The sequence below is a fragment of the Ursus arctos genome, unplaced genomic scaffold, assembly GCF_023065955.2.
Source record: "Ursus arctos isolate Adak ecotype North America unplaced genomic scaffold, UrsArc2.0 scaffold_31, whole genome shotgun sequence".
Lineage (NCBI taxonomy): Eukaryota > Metazoa > Chordata > Mammalia > Carnivora > Ursidae > Ursus > Ursus arctos.
The window spans coordinates 32,470,223-32,490,526 of record NW_026622997.1 but is presented as its reverse complement, the minus strand read 5'-3'; the positions used below and the strand labels follow the sequence as shown (position 1 = coordinate 32,490,526).

At 39.0% G+C, this 20,304-nt stretch overlaps 1 protein-coding gene across 1 annotated transcript in view; it reads right to left on the bottom strand.

Moving 5' to 3' along the window:
- The window catches only part of DNAH8 (dynein axonemal heavy chain 8), a 380,399-nt gene that overhangs the window by 149,014 nt on the left and 211,081 nt on the right, over nucleotides 1-20,304 (bottom strand). Inside the window, exons 54-59 of the mRNA XM_026482812.4 lie at nucleotides 16,626-16,768; nucleotides 16,011-16,145; nucleotides 15,505-15,627; nucleotides 14,074-14,287; nucleotides 5,222-5,331; nucleotides 388-551 (exon numbers count right to left, since the gene is read on the bottom strand). Of these exons, the coding sequence (XP_026338597.3) occupies nucleotides 388-551; nucleotides 5,222-5,331; nucleotides 14,074-14,287; nucleotides 15,505-15,627; nucleotides 16,011-16,145; nucleotides 16,626-16,768 (889 nt within the window). The remainder of the gene's footprint in view (nucleotides 1-387; nucleotides 552-5,221; nucleotides 5,332-14,073; nucleotides 14,288-15,504; nucleotides 15,628-16,010; nucleotides 16,146-16,625; nucleotides 16,769-20,304) is intronic.

Genomic DNA, 20,304 nt, shown 5'->3' with positions numbered 1-20,304 from the left:
AAGATCAACATCACCATCCATATTCTATACAGGAGGAAGCTGAGGCTCAGAACAATGACTGAGCCCATGTTCCCAGATTTCACCAAGCAAAACCCACACGGAGCTCAAACGTTTTAGAAAATATACATAACTAAAATTTGCCTTTGCATGTTATCAAGTCTCTGATGATGCGGTGATTTAAAAAGATGTGCTGTGGAAATCATACTCAAGCAGACTGGCAGAGCATTTTTTAAGAGACCCAGCAGGTGGGAAATGGCATCAATGCTTGACAAGCCCCAGAGCAAATGAAGACAATACTCTAATTATTTGAGTAGATAATGCAGGAATTAGTCTCACAGTGTCAACTTGTTATATAGTACATTTAGACTCAAGTGCTATAATACACACCTGTCTGCAATTACTCTGTTGCACTCGTGTTTGAAAAGTGATAGGAGAACAGATACCGAATCACACTCCTCGGCTTTTATGGTTAACATTCCTTGCCAAATTCTGGAAAGATCTCGAAGATTGAAAATGTAATGAAATTTAGAAGGAGTTGGCAGCATCTTCACCTAGAGATGGACAAAAATGTATTACTCTCAATGTGCTTTTCAGATAAAGCTAAAAGCAGAACTGCTTTTTAGAGCTACTTTCTTTCACAAATTTTATTTTAAATGAAATAGGCTGAGTAAATAAACCAAGATTAAGTTTATATTTTTGTCGCAGCACTGATGAGAAAAACACATCATAAATAAACCAACATAGAATTTCAAAGACCATAAGCTCTTGAATAGGAACCACTCAAGAATAACACCCTGGATGCCAATTCCAATGTCTGTTCAACCACCATTAGTTGGCTTTGAACAAGTCGCTTCCCCTGAATTCTTTTTTTTTTTTAAAGATTTTATTTATTTATTCGACAGAGATAGAGACAGCCAGCAAGAGAGGGAGGGAACACAAGCAAGGGGAGTGGGAGAGGAAGAAGCAGGCTCATAGCGGAGGAGCCTGATGTGGGGCTCGATCCCATAATGCCGGGATCACGCCCTGAGCCGAAGGCAGACGCTTAACCGCTGTGCCACCCAGGCGCCCCTCCCCCTGAATTCTTAAAAACTACGTGAGTTGTGGGAATGACCATGCCTAATCATTGTGAACCATATTAGTGTGTATGTGGAAATATGTCATTACAAAAAACTGGGTGTGAGCTGGTTGCCACTCAGTGAAAAACAATGAAAGTTCACTTCTAAAGTCAATAATGACTATTTCTATAGATTGCTTTAAGGTCTTTAGTATCTTTGGATTTCCACCAATTTATGTGTATATCACAATCTACATTTGGAGATCCAAACTCAGTCAGCATGCTTTCACATGTCTGTTTATCCATAATAAGTGGGCAGGCAAGTCTGACATGCAGCTCTAACGACTGGGTGGTTTTCTAGGTTTTCTTCGTTTGTTTGAACACTAACTTATTAGTTCTACCAACTTCAGAGTCCAAACCGGCAAAGCTATAACAATGACACATCCTTCTGCAGAGAGATACCAGTTAGGGATAAACCCGAGGTGTACTAGCTGTGGGAAGCATTGCTGGCCATGTGCAAAGACTGCAATTGATACCATTAGCATCATCTTGAATGTGAAAACAGTAATTCTGGAGATTCAAAGTAAACTCCCCACATGATTAATTCGGGAAAGCAAATGCTTTCTTTAGGACCTATTCATGGAATATGCCCTTTCTACATTGAAAAAGTACCCCCATTGAGCTTATAGCATAATCATTACAGGCTAATTCACGGTATCAGTTAAAACAGCAGGTAGCCTGGGAAGACAGAATGAAGACAAGTGTTATTTTACCAGTTATCCTTCAATTTCCCTCTTTGCTCAGTTCCATTCCCAGCTAAAATATTCATTCTACTCACCAAAATGTAAAATTATATTACAAATATGCAGAAATAAAGGGCTAAGACTGTGTGGATATTGCTTATTTCTTTGCTGTAAAGGACCGCTGCTGGGATGATAGCCATTGAGACCATCATTAAAGAGAATCGAGTAAATTCCTTCCCCCCCCCTTTCTCACATGTTAATCTGCTTCTCTCCCTTTGATATTTGTCAACTCCTTCCATTCCTTACCTGGGCTTCTGCCTTAAAGCTGTTTAAAGTAGGGGTGCCTGGGTAGCTCAGTCGGTTGAGCACAAAACTCTTGATTTTGCCTGAGGTCATGATCTCAAGGTCATGGGATCCAGCCCCATGTTGGGCTCCACGCTCAGTGGGGAGTCTGCTTGAGATTCTCTCCCTCTGTCCCTCCCCCCAACTCTTTCTTTGTCTTTCTCTCAAATGAATAAATAAATCTTTAAAAAATAAGGCTGCGTAAAGTAATATAAAGATGAAGTAGTATACAAGGGTTGAAAGTGCTTTGTGAGGATGGGAGATTTCAAGAAAAGATACAAACAAGGCTGCTGATTTGGGGGTGGGGAGGGGAGGAAGATTCATTCATTATTCAGTGGCTGCTTTTGAGCACTTCCTGCTGCCCTTAAGAAGACAGCATGGTAACTAGCATCAGGGAGCTTCCATTCTAGTGGGGGAGCCTGACAATAAATAAATAAGAAACAAATATATTGGTAAACAAGCAAATTGACAAATAATAATGATAAAAGTCATGGTCAGAAAAAATGAAGTAGGGTCAGGAGACAGATGCTGACTGTGATAGGACCATGGACAGTTACTTTAGAGCCAATGATCTGAGAGAGCCCCTCTGGAGGTAAGAAGGATGAGAAGGAGTCAAATAAAGTATGAGGGCCCAGAGGCACAAAAAAATGTGGGGTGTTCAAGGAACAGCGAGAGGGCATGGCAGCTGGAGCAGAAGGTGGAAGGGGCGAGCAGGGACCAGCTCAGGATGAGTTTCACAGGCCACAGCAAGGTGTTGGGTTTCACTCTAAGTGTACCTGAGAACCTCCTGGTGGTTTTAAGAAGGAGTAATGATCTCTGATTTACTGCTTTAAAAAGCATTTTAGGACTATGTAAAGAACAGGCTCTAGGAGGGCAAGAAGAAAGCAAGTCACTGCATGGTCCAGAGGGCAGGTGAGAGAAGAACCTATCAGGGTGGCAGAGAGTGCTCAGCTTTGGGATATATTCTGAAAGCATGGTAACTGAGACTTGCTGATGCATTGGAAGTAGAGGGATGAGGGAGACAAATCAAGGATGGCACCGGTTTTTTACTCTGAGGAGAAGGATCAGTGGTGTTGCTATTAACTAAAAAGATGCACAGGTCTGAGGGAAGTTCATATTGAAGGACAATTAAGAGTTCTGTGTAGACATGCTAACTTGGACATCTAAATGGTGATGTCTACTAAACAGTTAGAAATCAAGATGGTGCCCAGCAGAGAGGCCTGCTTTTGGAAGCACTGATTTTGAAGTCATCAGCGTGGAAATGGTGTTTAAGGTCTTGAAGCAGGAGAAACCACCTAGGTAAAGAATGCATACAGGGAAGAGGTCCTAGAGTCAAGATTGGGTGCACTCCAGTATCTAGAGGAAGGGAAGAAGAGGGGGGACTTTTAAAAAGGTAACTTGTCAGGTAGGAAAAAAACCAAGAGCATGAGGTCCATCGAAAGCCAAGTGAAGAAGGTGTCAAGAGGGATAATTTATCTCAAATGCTGCTGAAGAGTCAAGTAAGAGGAAGAAATCAACCTTTGCATTTGGCGAGACTGAGGTCTTTAGTGACCTTGATGAGAGCAGTGGAATGAAAGCTTGTGCAAAACACATTAAAGAAGTAAAGAAAGATGAGGAATGGAACCAGCAAACATTCATATAACAAAAGAAGCATCGGGGGCGCCTGGGTGGCGCAGTCGTTAAGCATCTGCCTTCGGCTCAGGGAGTGATCCTGGCGCTATGGGATCGAGCCCCACATCAGGCTCCTCCGCTATGAGCCTGCTTCTTCCTCTCCCACTCCCCCTACTTGTGTTCCCTCTTTCACTGGCTGTCTCTATCTCTGTCAAATAAATAAATAAAATCTTTAAAAAATAAAATAAAATAAATAAATAAATAAATAAATAAAAAATAAACAAAAGCATTAATGGAAAGCCACCCAGAAGGCCAAAGCTTTTCAGAGAAATAAGTATATAATCACATTAATTTGAACAATAGCCCCACTGGGAAAACAGATGGGTCTTACCACAGAAAATTATTTCAGACACTCAGCCCTTGTCATTCATTTTGGAGTTTATTTAAGAGAGGCAGAACAGCATGTGCAAAGACCCTGTGTTGGAAGGGGCAGGCGCCATGCAAGGACCTGGCCACCGAGGGGCACTGTGTGGACCGAGCATTTCATAAGAAACACCCAGTTCCTCTCCTGATAATTCGCTTATCTAGAATTCCCCCAGGAATCGGAGAGGTTGGCACCCTCCAGGTTTTCCCAGGACATAAGCTTCCTCCCAGATGTGTGTAGTTGGCCTAATGAATGTTTTTTGGCAAATACCTCAGCCTTGTTTTAAGCATAGGTCTGAGATGTCACAGACCTACGCTTAATTGTTTTTTCATGAGTCTGCTTTAAGCCATCTGGTTACAGCTACAGGTTTGCTGAGCTTTACTAAGGGCACTGACCTGTATGTTAAAATCCAGACTAGGGGCACCTGGGTGGCGCAATTGGTTAAGCATCCAGCTCAGGTCATGATCTTGGGGCTGTGAGATCGAGCCCAGTGCTGGGCTCCACACTTGGCACAGAGTATGCTTGAGACTCTCTCTCCCTCTCCCTCTACACCTCCCCCCACTCTCTCTAAGGTAAATAAATAAACCTCATCTAAATATATATATCTATTTTGTTAAGTACACTTCCAGCCATTTACTAATTCCCGCTCCATCTCAGAGACTCACACCAATTAGACTTTAAGTCTCAGGTAGCTAAGAATATCCTGAAATTCATATATTCAGTCAGTCAGTAAACATGTGAGTGTCTCACATACAAATCAGGGTAACAAGTGGAAAAGCAGTATTCTCATTTTAACAAAATTCTACTTTATCTTGGATGCTGTGTGTGGCTTATAGTAATATCTCATACATATGGAAAGCATCCTCCAGTTGGAATATTTGCTCCCTGGAAGGAAAAGGTGTCATAAATCTATTTGAGCACCTAATTTGTCTTTTCCAAAAAAACCCCACTACTCCATGATGTGATGATAAGTTCATGAGCCATGAGGGGAGAACGGACCGAATAATAGTTGACTTTCTGTTATTACGGACAATAACGCTTCTGTACCTTGGTCCACTGCCACAGCACTCTGCCTGCGGAAACTAAATTTGCAATCATCTCACATACTTCAAGTTTGAACTTTCTGCAAGGATCGAAGTACCCACAACCAATAAGTCCTGGAAAATAAAACAAGATTGAAGGCACACACTTATGAAAAGATTACAAGGTACATGTTTATTCCAGTGAATAAATCATGACAAGACTGAGTAAGCCGGGTGACGTTAAGAGTTTCTCTCAAGGAATCAGCTAATATTGGAAGTCGGGAGTGGGGGGACCAGCAAAGCTTAGTGTGTAGTGATAAGCGTTTTATATGTATTAGCTCACTTAATCTTCCCCACATCCTATGGAAAAGGATCTCAGATAGATATTATCATTATTCCTGTTCTAATATGAGTTTAGTAACTTGCCCAAGGTCTTGCACAGCTTGTATGTGGGTGGATCTGAGATTTGAACCTGGGCAGCCTGGCTCTGGAGCCTATAAAACAGCACTTACCCTGAAGCATACAAGAGCTGGAAAAGAATTTAGAGACTGCTTGCTCATATCACAGATACAGAGACAGGACCAAGACCGGGAAGGCAAATTGTTCAAGGTCACACGGATTGGTTGTTGATAGAGTTGGAATCAGGACCCACATCTTGTGACCCTGGCCTGGGCTGGTGATGTAATGGTCCCTAGGAAACACCCAGCCCAGTGACAATCTGACACAGTCACCCTCAGGAAGGACTGGGTTGTAGATTTATAGACTGTTCTTAAATTCTCAGTGTTTTTGGTTTTAGACTGCAAAAACAGTCTCCAGTGAGACTGCATATTGAAAAATACCTTCATTTCTGGGCATGGTATTTTCAGAGGAACGAGACTAGGAATATCTGCTCAGAGATGCAGAGCAGGTTACTGAAGGGCGGAGCAGCTAAAGAAACTGGGGTTCATTCATGTGGACCGAAGAAGAACATCAAATTGTCCTATGAAGTCAGGGCTGATTGTTCAGCTGCCTGCAAGGCCCGTTTGCTGCCTGAAATCCCGTATTCTAGATCCTGACTTCCCGTGGGACAAGCGTTCCATAAGAAGCATGGCATCTGGAACCGGAAGCCAGAATTAGCACCACACCTGTGCCACGCGCTAACTGAATGGCCTTGACTGGACAGTCATTTCACTTCTCTGAGCCTCAGTTTCTCATCTTTCTGTCTTTAGTTTCCAGTATTAATCATACTGAAGAGTGTATAAAATAGTTCAACAAATAAACACTCACATACAGTCTGCGAGACTGAAAAACACAACCTTGCCCCATACAGGAGGAGCCCCCATGTGTCCCTCCCTGTCCACGGCCCCTTCCTTCCCCCAAGAGCAGCCACTACTCTGACCTGGTGAGAATCTGTGACCTGCTTTTCTTTATAGCTCTGCCACTTATGCTTTTGACCTTTAACCTTTTCTTTAACTTTAACTTTTGAAATTTAATGTAACAGGATCAGGTCACATATTCCTTCGTGACTTGCTCCTTTTACTCAACATATTTCTGGGCTTCATCCACGTTGGAGCCTGTAGCTGTTTTATTCATGTTCACTGCCGCATAGCGTGATGCCATGTGCCCACGCTGCAATTTAGTGGTCCAATTTTACTGTCCGTAAATATTTGGATTATTTCAAGGTTTTTGGTATCGTGAACACTGTTCTATAAACATCTGGCACACAGGTACAAAATCAAATAAAGATGGATTAAGGGTTTAAATATGGAAGGCAAAACTGTAGCGTTTGGAAGAAAATACAAGCGAGTATCTGCATGACCCCTGGGTAGGAAAGGACTTCTTAAATGCAACTCAAAATATGTAAATCATAAAGGAAACAAATGATAAACTGGCATGTGCCTGGGAGTGGAACTGCTGTGGGTGTCCACACATTCTGCTTGACCAACAGTCATGTCCAGTTATTATCCACAGCACTCGTCCCAATGTCCTCCCACCAGCAGGTGGTGAGTGTTGGGTCCTGCACGTTCTCACCAATGCCTGATTTTGGCAGAATTTTTCATTTTTGAAAACCCAGTGGGTATAAAATGGTCTTTCCTTGGTGTTTTAAATTTGCATTTTCCTGAATATTAGTAGATCTATCATCTTTACATTTGTTAATTGGCCATTTGCTTTCCTCTTCTTAAAGTGCCTGGTTTTGTGTCCATTTTTATATTATGATGTTTGCTTTTCTGTGAGTGATTCATAGGATTTCTTTAAGTATTCAGATTACTAACTTTTTTATTTTATGTGTTGAAATTTTTTTCTTCCACTCTGGTCTGTTCACTCTTTAATGTTGCTTTTCAGACAAAAAAAGTTCTTAATTTTAATCTAGTCAAACTTCTCGTCTCCTTCCTTATGGTTTATGCTTTCAGAAAGCATACCCTAAGCTTGCCTCATCCCTCAAACACAGCTAGATAATTATCAAATAATTCTGAACAGCCAAGAAATCAATCGGAGGACTAAGAGAACAAACTGCATATCGAGAAGTAGAAATGGCCACATCATAGAAGGAAGGAGCTGCGGAGAGGTGACTTGGGGGAGAAAAGAACTACAGGTGCTGCAAAGGGGAAGGAGCCCTGATTGCAGAGAGAGGAACAAGAGAAAAAGAGAGAGAGAAAGAAAGAGTGAAGCAGCAGGCAGGGGGTTGCACAAGAAAAACTCTTCCCCAAAAACACTGACTGGGAAAAGGAGAGGGGCTGACTACCATAAGTCTTTCTAAGCAGTGGAGCTCAAAGTCTGAAGTTCTAGACATCTGCACCATTGCTGGGGTTGTGCCTGGCAGGCTTAGTGGTGATCTGGTGGGAAAGGAAGGCAGAGGCCCAAGAGTGTGCAGCGTGGTTTGAGGATCCCCTGGGTCATATGGGGAGAAACAGTTTCCCTTTTGGAGAGTACATTTGGGAGTCACGGCACAGCCTCTCCGGGGACTCTATGAGTAGGGGGAAGAAAAGAACAAAAGCAACAAAGACTAAAAAAGAACAGAGAACATTATCAGATATACCAACTTTACAGGTAACACGATGTCACTAAATTCATATCTATTAATAGCCACTCTGAATGTAAATGGACTAAATACTCCAATCAAAAGACACAGGGTATCAGAATGGATAAAAACACAAGATCCATCTATATGGTGCCTCAAGAGACTCATTTTAGACCTAAAGACACCTGCAGATTGAAAGTAAGGGGATGGAGAACCATCTATCATGCTAATGGACATCAAAAGAAAGCCAGAGTAGCCATACTTATATCAGACAAACTAGATTTTAAACCAAAAACTGTAACAAGAGATGAAGAAGGGCATTATATCATAATTAAGGGGTCTATCCATCAAGATCTAACAACTGTAAATATGTATGCCCCAACTTGGGATCACCCAAATATATAAATCAATTAATGACAAACATTTAAAAAATTCATTGTAATAATACAATAATAGTAGGGGACTTTAACACCCTACTTAACAGCAATGGACAGGTGATCTAAGCAGAGAATCAACAAGGAAACAGTGGTTTTGAGTAACACACTGGACCACATGGACTTAACAGATAGATTTAGAACATTTCATTCTAAAGCAGCAGAATACACATTCTTTTTGAGTGCACATGGAACATTCTCCAGAATAGATCGCATACTGGGTCACAAACTAGCCCTCAACAAGTATAAAGACAGTGAGATCATACCATGCATATCCTCAGACCACAATACCAGGAAACTTGAAGTCAACCACAAGAAAAAATTTGGAAAGAACACAAACACATGGAGGCTAAAAAACATGCTATTAAAGAATGAATGGGTCAACCACAAAATTAAAGAAGAAATAAAAAATTACACAGAGGCAAATTACCATGAAAACACAATCCAAAACCTTTGGGATGCAGCAAAAGCGGTCCTAAAAGGAAAGTATACTGCAATACAGACATACCTCCAGAAGCAAGAAAAGTCCCAAATACACAACCCAACGTTTTTCCTAAAGGAGCTAGAAAAGGAACATCAAATAAAGCCTAAAGCCAGCAGAAGAAAGGAAATAAGAAGGATTAGAGTAGAAATGAATGATATAAAAAAACAGTAGAACAGATCAATGAAACTAAGAGCTGGTTCTTTGAAAGAACTAATAAAATTGATAACCCCCTAGCCAGACTTATCAAGTAGAAAAGAGAAAGGGCCCAAATAAATAAAATCATGAATGAAAGAGGAGAGATCACAGCCAACAGCACAGATATACAAACAATTATAAGAGATTATTATGAAAAATGATATGCCAAGAAACTGGGCAATCAAGAAGAAATGGACAAATTACTAGAAACATACAAACTACCAAAACTGAAATAGGAAGAAATAGAAAATTTGAACAGATGCATAACCAGTGAATAAATTGAATCAGTAATCAAAAATCTCCCAACAAACAAAAGTCCAAGGCCAGATGGTTTCCCAGCGGAACTCTATCAGACATGTAAAGAAGAATTAATAGCTATTCTTCTCAAACTGTTCCAAAAAATAGAAATGGAAGGAAAACTCCCAAACTCATTCTACAAGGCCAGGAATACCTCAATTCCAAAACCAGACAAATACCCCACTAAAAAGGAGACTATCCATGATGAACATGGAAGTAAAAACTCTCAAAAAGATACTAGCAAATTGAATCCAACAGTACATTAAAAGAATTATTCACCACGATCAAGTGGGATTTATTCCTGGGCTGCAGGCATGGTCAATATTTGCGAATCAATGCGGTACAGCACACATTAATAAAGGAAAGAATAAGAACTAGATGATCCTCTCAGTAGATGCAGAAAAAGCATGTGACAAAGTACAGCATCCATTCTCTTTTTTTAAAGATTTTATTTATTTATTTGAGAGAGAGCATGAGCTAAGGGTAGACGGTAAGGGCAGAGCGAGAGGGAGAAGCAGGCTCCCTGCCGAGCGAGGGAGCTCCATGCAGGGCTCCATCCCAGGACTCCGGGATCATGCCCTGAGCTGAAGGCAGACACTTAACTGACTGAGCCACCCTGGTGCCCCACAGCATCCATTCTTGATAAAAACCCTCCACAAAGTAGGTATAGATAGAACATACGTCAACATCATAAAGGCCACATATGAAAGACCCATAGCGAATAGCATCCTCTATGGGGAAAAATTGAGAGTTCTCTTCTCTGGTCAGGAACAACACAGGGACGTCCACACTCGCCATTATGATTTAACATAATACTGGAAGTCTTAGCCTCAGCAATCAGACAATGAAAAGAAATAGAGGCATCTAAATTGGCAAAGAAGTCAATCTTTCACTATTTGCAGACGACATGATACTCTACGTAGGAAATTTGAACAGACTGATAACCAGCAAAGTAATTGAATCAGTCATCAAAAAACTCCCAACAAACAAAAATCGTAGATGGCTTGACAGGTGAATTCTAGCAAACATTTAATAAGGAAGAGTGAGTACATATTTATCACGAACTATTCCAAAAAAGAAAAGGAAAACTTCCAAATTCACTCTATGAGGCCAGCATTACCCTAATACCGAAACTGGATAAAGACACCACAGAAAAAGAGAACTACAGGCCAGTATCTCTGATGAACATAAGTGCAAAAACCCTCAGTCAACACTAGCAAACTGAAACCACAATACATTAAAAAGTCATTCACCACAGTCAAGTGGGATTTATTCCTGGACTGCAAGGGTGGCTCAATATTCGCAAATCAATCAACATGATGCATCACATCAGTAAGAGAAAGGATAAGAACCACATGATCATTTCAATAGATGCAGAAAAAGCATTTGACAAAGTACAACATCCATTCATGATGAAATCCCTCAACAAAGCAGGTTTAGAGGGAACATATCTCAACATAATAAAGGATCTATGAAAAACCCACAGCTCACGTCATCCTCAAAGGGGAAAAACTGAGAGCTTTTCCTCTAAGGTCAGGAATACGTCAAGGATGTCCACTCTCACCACTTCTATTCAACATAGAACTGCAAGTCCTAGCCACAGCAGTCAGACAACAAAAAGAAATAAAAGGCATCCAAATCGGTACAGAAGAAGTAAAACTTTCATTATTTGCAGATGACATGATAGTATATATTGAAAACCGAAAAGACTCCACAAAAACAAAAAAACCTGATAGAACTGATAAACCAATTCAGTAAAGTCTCAGGATACAAAAAAAATCAATGTACAGATATCTGTTACATTTCTTTTTTTTAATAATTTTTATTTTGCTATATTAGTCACCATACAGTACATCCCGTTTTTGATACAATGTTCCATGATTCATTATTTATGTATAACACCCAGTGCACGATGCAATATGTGCCCTCATTAATACCCATCACCAGCCTATCCCAATCCCCCACCCCTCTCCCCTCTGAAGCCCTCAGTTTGTTTCCCAGAGACCAAATCTGTTACATTTCTATACATCAATAATGAAGCAACGGAAAAAGAAATCAAAGAATTGATCCCATTTACAATTGCACCAAAACCCATAAGATACCTAGGCATAAACCTAACCAAAGAGGTAAAAGATCTGTATTCTGAAAACACTTAAGACAAAAATTGAAGAGGACACAAAGAAATGGAAAAACATTCCATGTTTATGGCTTGGAAGAACAAACATTGTTAAAATGTCTATACTACTCAAAGCAGTCTATACATTTAATGCAATCTCTATCAAAATACCACCAGCATTTTTCAAAGAGCTAGAACAAACAATCCTAAAATTTGTATGGAACCACAAAAGACCCGATATAGCCAAAGCAATATTGAAAAAGAAGAGCAAAGCTGGAGGCATCATGATTTTGGACTTCAAGCTACATTACAAAGCTGTAGTCATCCAGATAGTATGGCATTGGCACAAAAACAGACACATAGATCAATAGAACAGAATAGAAAACCCAGAAATATACCCACAACTATATGGCCAACTAATCTTCGACAAAGCAGGACAGAATATCCAATGGAAAAAAGACCGTCTCTTCAACAAATGGTGTTGGGAAAACTGGACAGCAACATGCAGAAGAATGAAACTAGGCCACTTTCTTACACCATACACAAAAATAAACTCAAAATGGATGAAAAACCTAAATGTGAGGTGGGAATCCATCAACATCCTAAAGGAGAACACAGGCAGAAACCTCTTTGACCTTAGCTGAAGCAATTTCTTACTAGACATGTCGCCAGAAGCAAGGGAAACAAAAGCAAAAATGAACTTTTGGGACTTCATCAGGATAAAAAGCTTCTGTACAGTGAAGGAAACAATAAAACTAAAAGGCAACCTGTGGAATGGGAGAAGATATTTGCAAATGACATATCTGATACAGGGTTAGTATCCAAATATACAAAGAACTTATAAAACTCAACACCCAAAAGACAAATAATCCAGTTAAGAAATGAGCAAAAGACATGAATAGACATTTTTCCGAAGAAGACATACAGACGGCCAACAGACACATGAAAAGATGCTCAATATCACTAATCATCAGAGAAATACAAATCAAAACTATGATAAGATGCTACCTCGCACCTGTCAGAATAGCTAAAATCAACAACACAGGAAATAACAGGTGTTGGCAAGGATGTGGAGAAAGGGGAACCCTCTTACACTGCTGGCGGGAATGCAAAGTGGTGCAGCCACTCTGGAAAACAGTATGGAGGTTCCTCAAAAAGATAAAAATAGAACTATCCTATGATCCAACAATTATACTACTAGGTATTTACCCAAAAGACACAAAAATAGAGATTCGAAGGGTCACATGCACCCCAATGTTTATAGCAGCATTATCAACAATAGCCAAACTGTGGAAAGAGCCCGACTTTCCATCAACTGATGAACGGATAAAGAAGATATTGTAGACAGATATACAATGGAATATCACTCAGCCATCAAAAAGAATGAAATCTTTCCATTTTCAATGATGTGGTTGGAGCTACGCTGTATTATGCTAAGCAAAATAAGTCAGAGAAAGATAAATACCATATGATTTCACCCATGTGGAATTTAAGAAGCAAAACAGATGAACATATGGGAAGGAAAAAAAGAAAGAGAGAGATTGAGGGAAGCAAACCTTGAGAGACACTTAACAGCAGAGAACAAACTGAAATTTGATAAAAGGAGGTGTGTGCAGATGGGCTAACCAGGTCATGGGTATTAAGGAGGGCACTTGTTTTGATCAGCCAGTTATATGTTAGTGATGAATCGATCAATCAATCAATCAATTTCCTAACCAGATGTCATTCAGGTATTTTCCTATATTTTCTTCCAAATGTTCTTTAGGTCTTGAGTCCATCTTATTGATTTTATGCTTAGTGTGAGGTAGGGTTCAATTTCAATTATTTTCACATTAGAATTACTAAATATCCCATTACCGTTTACTGAAAGTCTCCCCTTTCCCTTCTAATCTATAGTACTTGCTATGTCAATTAATGTGCATATATGCATGGGTCAGTTTCTCTTGTATGTCTTCATATACATAATTTTTCATGAAACAATTTATATGAGCCTAAATTTGTCATCAAAAAATCTCATTTCATTAACATATAAAAATTCTTTCGACTTGATATATTATATTGTTACTCTATGACAGATATGCTGTCATTCATTAGCCCAAATTTCTCTCATTAATCATTTCAAGAAAACTAAAACCTTAAAGCCAAACTTCAACAAGACTATTTCTAAATATTTTTAGAATGGGCTACAAACATGAGTCTTCTTAATGTTTAGTCCCTCTTTTCTGGTATTTAGCTCTCCATTTTAGATACTTAATTCCTACTACAGACAGAGCCTTTTTACCTCTTAAATAAGGTTTTGCACAGCTTATGTCCTTTATGTAATACAATTAAAAAAAATCAGAAATAGTCATACCAAAAATTTTGTCTATTGAAGCATTTGAAGGCAATGTGCAATTAAACACAGTAAACTGTCTTTTTAAACGTTGGGGAATATCATTTCGACCACCTCCAGGGTGGATCATTGCCGCTATGATCTGCACATCAACAATAGTAGTGAAGTCTCCAGGCTTATCCAAGCTATACATTCCTTCCATTTCCATCATTTGTCGTACAATCTCATTAGTTATCTGAAATTTTATACAGTGATACTTTAGTGACATATCACTATCACATTTCTCCACAATTCCTATAAAATAGTACACTTGAGATTAGAAGAAAATATTCACTCTTGTCAATGAAGCGTTTGTGAATATTGATGGTCACCTGCAAGGCAATTTGATTTAAATGCTACTACTCATGAACAGAACAGTGACTTAAACATCTGGATTGAGTCCAGTGTGCTCTTTACTACGTTGATAAAATGGAACTCCAAATAAATTTAAATAGGTGAGTTATGGAACAGTTGGTACAATTACAACAGCAGTCAGAGTTCCAAGTATCAACATTCAACACTTCGAACTACTTTAAATCAGAATGTGGGACGGATTTACTCCTGAGGCTTCAATGCTACTGAATGTTTTGGGTTTGGGTTTTATGTTCTTATCTTCCTTTTCTATAGCCTCTGACACTGCTAACACTCCCTCCTTGTTGAAAACTGTTCCTCGTTTGAATTCAGAGGCTCAGTTCTTCCAGATTCATCTTGTGACTCTGGATCACTCCCTAAGCCACTCTTTCTCCACCCATCCCTCACATGCAACTGTTCCATAGGGTTCCATCATTGGCTTTTTCTCTTCTTGCTCTTTCAAGGGCCATGCAGAGCTATTTGAGGAATAGTCTCAGGGTGAGCATGGACCTGGGAGCCCTGACTTCCTACAGGTATCTGAGGTGAACTCAGATAAAAGGCCGGATGGGAGGCTCTAGGTAGACATTACGATGAGGCGGTGGGCAGGGGTGGGAGGGAGGTATTGGGAATCCCACAAGGAACGTGCAGAATTCTGAAAGCATCACTGAGGTTCTCTGATGGAGAATGACTCTGAGGTTGACAGAAGATCACAAGGAAGACGTGTGTGTGGCAGAGTTAAAAAGAAGGGGAAAAAAAGGTGTTTTCTGAATGAGGTATTCCTCGGAGGAAGTATATACAGTAAGAGGTAACAGCAAGGATAAAACCCTGAGGAAAGGAAGAGAAGAACCAGAAAGGGCACTGAAATCAAGAAGCCCGAAGGCAGGAAGAAGTATTGCTGAGAACACACAGAGCTTTCAAAGAGGAAGAATGCCAGCCAGTAACAGAGAAGCCAAAGAAGACCGATTGCCGCTAGGCTTCATACGACGAAGGCCAGTGACACCTTTTATATATAAGTAAAACTATTGATTAAATATCATTTATAGGAGATTATTTTAGCCATACCTGATCTCCCCATTCATTAATCACAGGCATATTAATATCATCAATAAATACAGTCATTTTTCTGCCTCCTGGCGGCCCATACGTGCTTCCCATTCGCTTATCCACGTAGCTTTCCATTGTTCTCTAGAGAAGAGGAAATGTTTGTCTTAAGTGTTAGATTTCAACCCACATTCCTAGAAATGATGAGCACGTCTTTCAGAGTAGAACTGAGTTATTTAATACGCATACACATCATTACTAAAATAGACACTGTAAGACAACAAAAAAATAAGTTACTGCAATGTTAATCACTAATTTTACACACAAAGTTCGGCTTCAGCCTCAGTATTAGGTCAAAATCTGCTGTTTGGATTTGGCCCAGGAAAGCGAATACTGAATGCCAAGTGCAGCCCCGTTTCCTATTAACACACACACACAGAGCAGATTTTATATGCATACACATTTTACTGTAACCAGCACTCAAAACATTTAAGATGTTGATTACCTCAGCAAATGATGGGTTTTACCTGAAACATCATGGGTTCTGTGGCAGATGAAAAGTTCAGACTTTTGGATAACTGTACTTCAGGATCATATTTTTTCAAATAGGCCTTCACCATTACAGTTTTTGCAGTTCCTTGCTCTCCTGTGAGCAAAACGGCCTGCAATAATCAGGTTATCATGTTGAAAGGGGTTGTAACACCGCATTTAGCTTTCAATATCTTATGGTTCTGGTAGCTATTTTTTCATTGTCATAATTAATACAACTAATTTTAATTACTTTTTAGAATTAGACGCACATCAAAATAAATCCTAAAAATCAATCAATCCTAGTTCAATTAAAGATCTGAATATAAAATGTGTACTATAACTGTGTTGGAAGAAAGTATGGGAAAATATTCATGTGTCCATCGGAGTAAGGAGGGACTCTCTGAGCAGACACCCACTTTCCTTAGCAAGCTGGAAGTCAGCAGTTCATGGGATATTGAGTTGGGAGTGTATCCTGGGGTTCATTTGCCAAATGCATTTTCCTCGAATGGCACTAGCCCCTTGTGCTGGAATTCAATTTTTCTACCTGCAGTATGTGAAAAGGCATGTGTTTTATATAGGTTTGTGATCAGTGAAGAAACTATCAAACTTACTTTCTGTTGTTTTGCAATGGTGTCTATCAAAAAATTTGTTCTAACATTGTCAACATTTGGAACCAAAATGGATGAATATTCTGGAATACTGTCAGTTGGATAATAATATGGCTGAAGTTTCTTATTCCAGTGCTCCCAATCACCTGCACAGTAAGTAAAAATTCATCTTAAGAAAACTGCATTCTTTGAAAGTTATCTCAAAATATAAAAATGCAAATGCTATAAACAGCCAACAGAATCATATGAACATTTAAAACATTTTCCAAAAATACGTTAACATATTGGCTTATCTAATATATATGCCATTTGATCATTTAAATCTGTGTTGCCTCTTTATAAAGTCAGTTTTTTAATTTCTAAATCATTCATCTAGAGAGATCTGGCCTAAAATGGAATTAGAATTGGCTAGCGGTAAAAACCAATGACATATTTAGTATCTAGTAGGAAACCCACATCAACTGAAAGGATGGAAAAGGCCAAAAGGGGGTAACTGATGAGCGGACATGGAATGTTTGCATGGGAAGTGGGGAAAATAAATCTAGCCCTAAAACTGGTTAATAAAGTACTCAGCCTCCTGACTACAAATTTATTAACTGATATTATATAACTAGTAATTTGCTGGCTGATAATATTGGCATAATAGTTATTATTACATTTCATAATCCTAAAAACAATTTTATTTATACTTTAGCATATCTGGAATGTGCCTTACAATCTATGAAGCCTTGCAATCACTATCGGCTAGGCAAACTCGGTCAGACATGCTCAGATGGCTACCATTTAAATTAGATTACTTGCATTGTTGATATTGCTTTGTTCATTTTAACTGGCATTTTAAATGTCTCCAGAAATCTTAACTATGATTCAGGATTGTTCCAAAAAAAGCCACTACGTAAACAGAATGCATGAAAACAGAGCGGGGGAGCACTCATTTGACAGTAGCAAAGAAAATACTCAGTACTAGAGGAGAAACCTCAATTTCAAATTTCCTTGCAAAATATCAAGTCATATATATGTTGAATGTATGTTTAACTTTCAGAAACTGAGAAACTGTTTTCCAAAATGGCTATACCATTGCGTACTGTTTGAGAGTTCCAGTTGTTCCACGTTCTCGCCAATATTTGGTAGAACTAATCTCATTTTAGTCATTCTGGTGGCTGTGTAATGATATTCCATTAGAGTTTCAATTTGCGTTTCTTCAATAACCATTGAAGAATATCTTTTCATGTGCTTTTTTCACCATTTATAAATCTTCTTTGGTGAAGCATGTATTTAAATGTATTGCCCATTTTTTAAAAACTTGGGTTGGCTATCTACCCATTATTATGGAATTGCATTCTGTATTAAATTATTTTATCAGATACACATTTTTATTACATTTCTTATTTTAATTACAGTATAGTTAACATAGTGTTATATTAGTTTTAGATGTACAATATAGTGATTCAACAGTTCCATACATCACCCTGTGTTCATCATGACAAGCGCCCTCCTTAATCCCCACCACCTGTTTTACCCCCCCCCCCCAACTTCCCCTCTGGTCACCATCAGTTTGTTCTCTAGGGTTAAAAGTCTGTTTCTTGGGGCACCTGGGTGGCTCAGCTGTTAAGCACCTGCCTTTGGCTCAGGTCATGATCCCAGGGTCCTGGGATCGAGGCTTGCATTGGGCTCCCTGCTTGGCGGGAAGCCTGCTTCTCCCTCTCACACTCCCCTTGCTTGTGTCCCCTCTCTCGCTGTCTCTCTCTGCCAAATAAATAAATAAAATCTTTTTTTAAAAAAAGTCTATTTCCTGGTTTGTCTTTCTTTTTTCCTTTGCTCTTTTGTTTCTTAAATTCCATACAAGTGAAATCATATGGTATGTCTTTCTCTGACTGACTTATTTTGCTTAGTATTATACTCTCTAGTTCCATCCATGTCATTGCAAATGGCAGGATTTCATTCTTTTTATGGCTGAGTAATATTCCATTGTATATCTATATACCACATCTTCATTATCTATTCATCAGTCAATGGACACATGGGCTGCTTCCATGGTTGGGCTACTGTAAATAATGCAGCAATAAACATAGGGAAGCATGTATCCCTTTGAATTAGTATTTTTATAATTTTTTGGATAAATACCCAGCAGTACAATTGCTGAATCATCAGGTAGTTCAATTTTTAACTTTTTGAGGAACTCCATACTGTTTTTCTTTTTTTTTAATAATAATATTTTTTTATTATATTGTGTTAGTCACCATACAGTACATCCCTGGTTTTTAATGTAAAGTTCCATGATTCATTAGTTGCGCGTACTGTTTTTCAAAGTGGCTGCACCAGTTTGCATTCCCACTAACAGTGTAAGAGGGCTCCCCTTTCTCCGCATCCTCACCAACATCTGTTGTTTCTTGTGTTGTTCGTTTTAGCCATCCTGACAGGTGTGATGTGACACCTCATCGTAGGATTGATTTGCATTTCCCTGACGACCAGTGATGTTGAGCATCTTTTCACGTGTCTGTTGGCCATCTGTTTGTCTTCTTTGGATAAATGTCTATTCACGTCTCCTAACCATTTAATTGGATCATCTGTTTTTTTGTGTGTGTTGAGTTGTATCAGTTCTTAAATATTTATTTATTTTTAGAGAGCAAGTACACATGGGCATGAGTGGGGGAGAGGCAGAGGGAGAGGGAGGGACAAGCAGGGAATCCCAAGCAGGCTGCACACACAGGTGGAGCCCAACACAGGGTTTGATCCCACAACTCTGAGATCATCACCCAAGCTGGAATCAAGAGCCAGATGCTCAACTGACTGAGCACCCAGGTGCCCTGAGTTATAGCATTTCTTTATGTATTTTGGATACTAACCCTTTATCAGATATGTCATTCGTAAATATTGTCTCCCATTCAGTAGGCTGCCTTTTAGTTTTGTTGATTGTTTCCTTCATGGTGCAAAACCTTTTTATTTTGATGTAGTCCTAATAGTTTGTTTTTGCTTTTGTTTCCTTGAGGAGACATTTTTAGAAAAATGTTACTACAGCCGATGTCAGAGAAGTTACTATCTATGCTCTCTTGTAGGATTTTTATAGTTTCAAGTCTCACATTGAGGTCTTTGATCCATTTTGAGTTCATTGATCCATTTTGAGTTCATTTTTGTGTATGGTGTAAAAAGGTGGCCCAGTTTCATTTTTTTGCATGTAGCTGTCTAGTTTTCCCAACATTTGTTGAAGAGACAGTCTTTTTTCCCCTTATTCTTTCCTCCTTTGTAGAAGATTAATTGACCATATAATTATGGGTTTATTTCTGGGTTTTCTATTCTGTTCCATTGATCTCTGTGTCTATTTTTGTCCCAATATCTATACTGTTTTGATTACTACGGCTTTGTAATATAACTTGAAGTCTGGAATTGTTCCTGATCTTGGGACAGAAGTATTCAGACTTTCACCATTAAGTATAATGTTAGCTTTTTTGTCGATGCTCTTTGTCAAAATAATAAAGTTTCTAGTCCTAGTTTACTAAGAGTTTCATTATAAAGGGGTGTTAAATTTTGTCAAATGCTTTTCTGTATCTATTTAGATGACTGATGGTTTGTTTGGGTTTTAGTCTGTTAATATGGTGAATTATATTGATTGCCTTTTTAATGTTAACCCAATCTTTCATTCATAGAATAAATGCTCACTTGGATTTAACCTGTTAAAATTTTG